The 8,407-nt window shown below is 48.1% G+C and overlaps 1 protein-coding gene across 2 annotated transcripts in view; it reads right to left on the bottom strand.

Moving 5' to 3' along the window:
- Positions 1–7,670, bottom strand: part of Daglb (diacylglycerol lipase beta) — a 39,807-nt gene extending 32,137 nt beyond the window's left edge. The window contains exons 1-2 of one of the 2 annotated variants that reach the window (XM_031338636.1): positions 7,384–7,670; positions 5,071–5,222 (exon numbers count right to left, since the gene is read on the bottom strand). In XM_031338636.1, the coding sequence (XP_031194496.1) occupies positions 5,071–5,222; positions 7,384–7,478 (247 nt within the window). In that variant the 5' untranslated portion in view covers positions 7,479–7,670. Of the gene's footprint in view, positions 1–5,070; positions 5,223–7,383 lie in introns of those variants that run through there. The other variant, XM_031338637.1, reaches the window with a different exon arrangement.
- Positions 7,671–8,407: the final 737 nt, after the last annotated feature.

Here is an 8,407-nt window from a genome sequence, read left to right as displayed (position 1 = left end):
AGAGAGAGAGAGAGAAAGAGAGAGAGAGAGAGAAGAGAGAGGGGGGGGAGGAAGAGAGAGAGAGAGAGAAGGGTGGGAAGTGGGGCAGAAGCTTCCCATTCATTGCTTAGACTCACTCTGGCTCTAACTAGGGAGGACTATATAATCACTGCCCAAACTGGAATACTTCTAAGAAGCAAGAGAGGCACACTGGGTATAATTATACTGGAGCAAAAGTATAGCGCAGGAGGACTGTCCCAGGCAGAAGGAAAAGTCACCCAGGTTCTCTCAGCCAGGAAGATAAGCATCCCATCAACTGGATGCCTTACTAAACACTCAACACCACTAAATACTTTAATACCCACTATTCCTTAATCCTCGCAAACTGTGGGCGAGAGATTATCTAATTTTACAAACAGACAGAGGGTCAGAGAGCTTGATACTTGTGTGTGTGTGTGTGTCTGTGCATGTGGAGTGTGTAGGTGGTGTGTGTGTGTTTGTTATATGTGTATATGTATTGTGTGTGGTGTATGTGTCATGTGTGTCTGTGTGGGGGATGTATATGTGGTGTGTATGTACTGTGTGTGTGTGTGTGGAGTAGTGTGTGTGTATGAAGTGTGGTGTGTACAGTATGTGGTGTGTATGAGTTGTGTGGTTGTGTTTGTGTGTGGTGAGTCTGTGTGTATGTGGTGTGAAGTGTGTATGCAGTGAGTCTGTGTGTATGTGGTGTGTATGTGGTGTGTGGTATGTGTGTGGTGATATATGTGGTATGTGGTGTGTGGTATATAGTGTGTGTGTAGTGAGGCTGTGTGCATGTGGACTATCAAGTCTCCTGGGTGGCGTTTATATATAGTAATTGATTTTTACATTTTTATTTACATTTACTTATTGTGTGTGAGCACATGTGTGCCATGACACAAAAGAGGTCAGGGGACCCCCCAGGAATCAGTTTTTCCTTCCATTGTGTGGGATCAAACTCAGGTCACCTGGCCTGGCAAGCAGAACCTGCTGAGCCATATGGCTGGCCATATGACCACACAACTCTCCCTCTGAGGAATGAAGGAAGCCACAAGGTGACAGTGGCAGAGATCCTAGAAAACAGGAACCAGACATCCGCCGCACTAGAAAGATGCCAAATATGGACACAGTCTAACACGGTCAGTAGCATCTGTGACCGGGCTCTTCACACAAAAGCTACAACACAACACTTACTAAATATAGACCAAGAAAGAGATGGAGTGTGTCTAATAAGTTCCCAGAAATTAAATGAGGTATTGAAAGAAGCTGCATTTACCTAGAAAAACACTGCTTTGTTTTGTTGTGGTTTTTTTTGTTGTTGTTGTTTTTCGAGACAGGGTTTCTCTGTATAGCCCTGGCTGTCCTGGAACTCACTCTGTAGACCAGGCTGGCCTTGAACTCAGAAATCCGCCTGCCCAGCCTCCCAAGTGCTAGGATTAAAGGCATGCACCACCACCGCCCAGCAAAGAAAAACACTGTTTTAAACTCCTTGACAATTTCATATACATATGTGGTACATTTTGGTCATCACCCCTCCCTGCTCCTCCCACTCCCTCTGGGGCCCCTACTTCCTGAGAAGTCCCCTCTTACTCTCAAATCTTTGGCTTGGTTTGGCTTTTTTTGTGATTCATGGAGTTTGATTAGGGTGACTGCCTGAGCACAGGCGGGGCGCTCTTCCCTGGAACACGGGCAACTTACCAGTGGCTACATCAATGAAGAAAAATGACTTCTCCTCCCTCAGCAACCATGACCTGCCAGTAGCCCCAGAGCTGGAGCTGGGGTCTTGTGAGTCCCTCCTCAACCCACGAGAGAACAGTGATGGCCTCATCAGGTTCAGGTCTACTCTGTAAACCAGCCTGGCCTTGAACTCACAGACATCTGCCTGCCTCTGCCTCGGAGAGCTGGGACTAAAGGTGTGTACTACCACCATGCCTGGCTAGAAAAACACTTTTATTTCCACATTGCTTTTTTTCTCCATCCTGATTTGATGACCCCGACCTTCAGAGACACTGCTGCACTGGGCTATCCTCAAGAAAGACTTCCTAAAGTGACCTCCTTAGGTCCCTCAGCACGTGGGACATGAAGAACAACAAAGAGATGGTCTGTGCCACTGATTTATGAATGACAGACATCTTAGCCACTTCTCTGACCTAAAAGTTGAGCTATGAGCTCTTAGGACACACACAGAGAGATAAAGGATCCTCCCCAGACATGGTAGATGGCAGGCCTCATGGAACGGGTTCTGTCAAAGTACCCTGAACTGCCTGGAAAGTGGGCCATCCCCAATTACCCCCAATGCAGTAGCAACAGCAGGGCTTCACGAAGGCTTCTGAAATCAAATATGGAGATGAATGCTTATGATCCTAGCCCTAGCTTGGGAAACTGAAACAGGAAAATCAGCAAGTGTGGGCCAGCCTGGGCTACACAGTAATACCTGTAAAAGCAAAGACAAGGCCATAACAAACGCGACGTTGTTCTTACCTCTGCCACAGAGATCTATGACTGCGGAAAAGAATGACTATACTCTCCCTTCAGGGGCCACACGGCAGGGGGTCACAGCACTCCTGAGTGTATATGCAAATCATAGGTACAACTCGATTACCATGTGTTTGTTAGCACGCTGGCCTCCCCAAAGGCTTGGCTAACTACATTCCCATGAAGAGACCAATCTGCTCATTCATTTCCACATCATAACGCAATGGTATGTTTATACTCATATCTTTGTGTGCAGTTAAGGCTAAAAATTCTACCAATAAAAAATGTATTCCATGACTGTTCAGGCTTTCTGCCTGTTTTTTTCTACTGATCTGGGTTGTTTCCTTATTTCTCACTGAAGCCCCGTGCTTGGTCTGGTGGTGCCTGCCTGTAATCCCTGCACTTGGGAGGCAAAGACAAGAGAACTGTCCATAGTAGTTCCAAGCCAGTCAGGGCTATGATCCGGACTTCATTTCAGAAAGAAGAGACGTGAGGCTCTGGCTCTGCTGGAAAGGGTTGGCCTCACAAGCATGAGGCCCTGGGCTCAATCCCTATTGATGCCAAAACAAATAAAAAAAATTTTTAAAGGGTTATGAATGTAGGAATTTGCCTCTTTTTCTCATGTCCTACAACCCCAACCCACACACTTGTCTTCTAAATTTTCTTCACTAAAATTTGGTATATATATGTATATGTGTGTGTATATATATATATATATATATATATATATTTTTTTTTTTTTTTTTTTTTTTTTTTTTTTTGAGACAGGGTCTCACTGTGCAGCCCAGGATGGTCTGGAATATACTATTTAGACCAGGGTGGCCTCAAACTCAAGAGATTCACCTGCTTCTACGTCCCTGAGCACTGAGTTTAAAGTTGTAAGCCACTATGCCCCACACAAAATGCCTCTTAAAAGTTTTTTCTTTAAACATGTATTTGTGTGTGGTGGACATGTACTACCACATATCTGAGGAGGTCAAAGGACAACTTCTGGGAACAGACTGTCTCCTACTGTATGGGTGTCAGGGCCTCCCAAGTGCTGAGGTTGAATGTGTGTGCCACTACCACCGAAATAAACAGGTTTCTCTGTGCAGACCTGGAACTTGCTCGGTAGACCAAACAGGCCTTGAACTCAGAGATTCGCCTGCCTCTTCCTCCCTAATGCTAGGATCAAAGGCGTGGTCACACATGCCTGGCTAACTTTTTTTTTTTTAATTTCATTTTTATTCTTGTGTTTGTGCCTCCACTCTGGGTGCACTGTGGCCAGTGAGGGCCAGTAGAGGGCATTAGAGCCCAGGTGGTTATGAGCCTGTATAGGGGTGCCAGGAACTCTTCTGTAAGAGCAGTGAGCACTGAGCCATCTTTCCAGCCACCACCCTTCAAAAATATAGAAAGACAGACAGACAGACAGACACCACAGGCAGGCAGACACAGAGAGAGAGAGACTGAGAAAGAGAGACAGACAGGCACAGGCAGACAAGCAGACAGACAGGGGGATGGATGGACAGACAGACAGACTCGCACAGGCTGGGGGGAGTCAGTCTATGTGTGCCTGTCATAACACACGCGTGGAGGTCAGAAGACAACCTTTGGGAGCCAGTTCTTTTCTCCTAGGATGTGGAACCCAGAGACGGAACTCAGGTCATCAGGCTTGGTAGCAAGCCTGCATCTGTGGGGCCTTCTAACTGCCCACCATGCTGTTTTTCAGACAGGCTCTGTGATCTAAAGACTCAGGTAAGCTTTGAACTTGAGGTCCTTCCATGTCAGTCCCCTGAGAAGCTGTGATAACAGGCCTGCACTGTCATGCTCGATTTAAGTGTTTCATAAAACACTGTTTTGAGTTCCAAGGAGAACAGCTCAAGTCCTAAGTAACAGAAAACCCAATTCTAGCTGGATGAACTGGAAGGACCTGTATACCGGCTGACACTGGATTAGCAGGGGTAAGAAGGCATCAGAGCTTCTCCAGGAATCCTCGCGTGTCTGCTCATCCTGGCCACCAGTGGAGACTTCTCCAGAAGAAAACACAAAATCATGCCTCGGTTTGTTGTTGGGACCTTAGGAGGAGGGGAAAACATTGCCCTGGGAAAGGAATTTTGACAACACCCTACCCTCAAAAAATAAGGAGAACAGTCCAGGAAGGCAGCCAATGACATCACCCCCTGGCTTTCCACACATACTCCTGTAGACACCCTCACGAACACGTACATACACCACACACACACCGATAGGAAAATGTTCCCACGTCAGCTGGAGTGATAGGTTCTCAACTATGGAAACGGTAAGAAGCCATGTGGGGCTGGGGAGGCGGCTCAGTGGTGAAGAGCACCTGCTGTTCTCGTGGAGGACTCAAGTTTGGTGCCCGGCACCTGTGTGGCGTGGTTCACTACCACCTGTAATTCTAGGTCTAGGCCATCCTAATCCAGTGTTCTCTTCTGACCACAGGAGGCACTCACTTGCACGTGTTCACACACATTTTGGAAGAAAACACAAGAACACTGGATACACTCGAAACAGGTGAACTGTACCTTATGCAAATTGTATCGCAACATGGCTGTTAAGATACAAAGCAGGTTTCACACAGAAAGTGTGGCTCTTTACCTCTCATGCTGACACACACGATGGCCAACACGATGCATATAATAACTGCCAGGAGAATAAGGAGGACTATCAGGTATGTGCTGAGCAAGACTCCCCCGGGACAGTCCAGCTTTCTTCTGTGCATGAGATATAATGTCAGACTGGCAATCCACCTGTGCACAGAGAAGAAAGTGGCTTCATAAAACATGATGTGAGGAAATGAAGGGAGTTAATATTCTCCAAATCAAGGTTAAGGTTCAACACAGGATGTAATCTGCATCAATAAAAAGTCTATCCAGAGGCAGACTGTTGACACATGTGTGGCTTTCTGTTCTTATTCTATATCTGCTGTGAGCCATGTACTGAGCATGGCAGTGCTTGCCTATAATCCCGGCACCAGAGAGGCCGAGGCCAAGGCAGAGGCAGGAGGATCATAAATTAGAGGCTAGCCTGAACCTGGACTTTATATGAGTTCCAGGCCACCCTAAGCTGCACAAGGAGCCCCCACTTAAAACACAAACAGACTGGAGATATTGCTCAGTGAGTAGTGTTTAACATTAGGTATGCAGGAGTCCTTAGGGTCAATCCCCAGTGCTACATAAACTAAGTGTGCACACCTGTAATCCCAGTACCAGGGAAGTGGAGGCAGGGGGATGAGAACTTCAAGATCGTCCCCACACCTCATAGTGAGCTTTGAGGCAAGCAAGAGATGTAGGCGACCCTGTCAAAAATCAAAACCTAGGCAAGCCAGGGTTCTCCAGGAAAATACCTGTGACTTAGAACCATGTGTTTGTTAAACAAACTACGTCTGCTGAATTAGTTACAGGATTTGTGTGTATATGTGTAGTTTAACATTCAATAAACACACATTGTAGCCAATTGTAATTCAAAATCCAGCAAGCAGGAAGCAAATTATGAAAATAACGTATCAGGGTAGATACAGATAAACGGAAAAGGAGGAAGTCCTATGGACTCTTGACTGTATTTTGTAATTTGGTGGTGAACAACGGTAGATAGCATGGGTCTCCAGAAGGTAACGCTTTCTATCACCTATCACCCTAGAGGTGCTTCAGCAGCAAACAGCACCAGCTTAGCAAGAATGTCCACCTTTTTAAAAATGGTATTTATTTACTCATTTGGGGAAGAGTGTGCCATACCATGCCTGTAGAGGGAAGTCAGAGAGCAACTTAAAGGAACCGGTTCTCCTTCTACCATGTGGGTCCTGGAGATAACAATTTAGGTCATCAAGCTTGGCAGCAAGCACCTTTACCCAACTGAGCTACCTTGCTGCCCAAGATGGTCCTATTAAAGATTAAAATTCCAAAGCCCTAAGAGGTGTCACCTGAGGTGATGGAGGATTTAACTCGGTTGTAAAGCCTAGCATGCATGAAGCCCTGGGCTCAAGCACGAGAGGGAGAAAAAACAGAAGTAAGATTGGTCTAGGTAACTTTTCTGTTCCTGCCCCTGCAGGTTTTTTTGTTTTGTTTGTTTGTTTTTTTGAGGGAGGGTCTTGTGCAGCTCAGCTGCCCTACAACTCACTATGTACCAAGTTTGAATGTGAACCGCGGATGCTCTTGTGCCAGCCCCTAGTCCTGGTAAGCATGGCCAATACCAGTTCTGTGCGGTGCTGGGGATCCCGGCACACAAGGGCCTCATGCACGCTAGGTGAGCACTCTACCAAAAGGAACTGCTACACCCTTAGCCCCTAGATAACTTTTTCTGTCAGCCTTCCAAACACCAGGGCTCCGTGTCAGGAGTTAAAGGCAAAAACTATCTGAGAAAAACCCGGCCTGACTAGAAAGGGCTTTGTTGCTCCCATTCCTTTGCCTCTTGAGAATGCTTTTTTCCCCTAAGAACGTTATTCCTTGTCACCAGGCATGCCAGGAGCTGACTTCACCCACCAGTGCCGTTTCCCACCGAGCATAGCTGCATTTTGTAAAACCGGCCTATTACACACTGGTTTCTATGAACTGCTCAGAAATTGCTATTTCCCAGGTTTTTGTTTTGCAGAGACAGGGACTTTGCTACCCTCCCAGCAAGGAAAAAAAAGACAGTGATCCGAAGTTCCGGAGCCGGACTCCAGGAAAGAGAGACCTGGGGGCTATGGCTTTTGGATGCTCACATTTCCCCAACGCACCCGGGGCTAGGGCTCGGCTCGTACCCTGCAGCGCTGAAGGTCCTGGAGCCCGGTCAAATGCACAGAGCCATTGCATCTATAGCCTAGGTGCAGACAGATTGTGCTCGGGGGGCGCGGCTGCCCGTTAAGCACCAAGGAGACACGACTTTTGTCGCCTTAACCAGCGCGCCCCCCACCCGCACGGCGGCCTCACTTACCACAGCACACGCAGGAACAGCTCAAAAGACCCGGGGAACACCAGGTCGTCGCTGGCTAGGGACCAGCGCCGGCCGAACAGTACCATCCCCGGCATGGCGAACCTGCTACCGCGCCGCCTGAGCCGCGCGCGCCCTTCTGACTCCGCGCCTGTCCGGAGGGGGGTCCCCAGCGGCGCCGAGGCGCACGCCTACGTAGAAGACCCGCGCATGCGCCCTCGGGCCCGAGTCCCGGGAGCGCCCACGGCCAACTCGGACTCTGCTTTCTTTGCCTCCTTCCCAGTTCCCCTGACCCGGAAGTCAGCTGCTGGCTGTTGAGTGCCGGTCAGTGGTGCGTGAAGTCCATTCCGGTGTGGTCATTTCTGTTTAATGGACTGAGGATTTAAAAGATCTGGAGAGAATGCTCTCTCTCCCTAGAGAGCCGCGCCTACGAAGGGTGAAGCTAAGACGTAGGCCTGGGTCTCTGAATCTTCGTAGCTTGAGATGATTTTACTGTCATTTGTGCTCCCTTAGGACTTACTGAGTTCGAGTCTACGCCTGTTTTAGCACCTCCATTCCTCTTCTCTCTCACTCTCCCACACACCGTGCTTTAGCCATCTTCATCCTTTGCCCCGGTTGGTCTCACTACTGCTAGTTCCCATTCTTCCCCACGGTCACCCCAGGTGACCAAGGGGAACCTTCAGACCTGGTTTCAAATTATGTTTAAGACTTGCAGCTGGGCAGTGGTAGCGCACGCCCTTAATCCCAGCACTTGGGAGGCAGAGGCAGGCGGATTTCTGAGTTCGAGGCCAGCCTGGTCTACAGAGTGAGTTCCAGGACAGCCAGGGCTATACAGAGAAAAAAAAAAAAAGACTTGCAAGTCTGCGCTTGGACGTTAAGTGCATTTTAATCCTTCCTAGAGACCTTTCCCGCAGAGTCTTACATCAAAAGCCCCGAATTCGTGTCTGTTCCCTCATCTTCTACCTGCTGTTCTCCCACATTTAAGATCCCCAGATTTTTTGTGTCGGTGGTGTGCATGAGTGTGTGC

The sequence above is a fragment of the Mastomys coucha genome, unplaced genomic scaffold, assembly GCF_008632895.1.
Source record: "Mastomys coucha isolate ucsf_1 unplaced genomic scaffold, UCSF_Mcou_1 pScaffold22, whole genome shotgun sequence".
In the NCBI taxonomy this organism is placed as follows: domain Eukaryota; kingdom Metazoa; phylum Chordata; class Mammalia; order Rodentia; family Muridae; genus Mastomys; species Mastomys coucha.
Note: the sequence above shows the minus strand (reverse complement) of the source record. Positions and strands in the feature narration are given on the sequence as shown.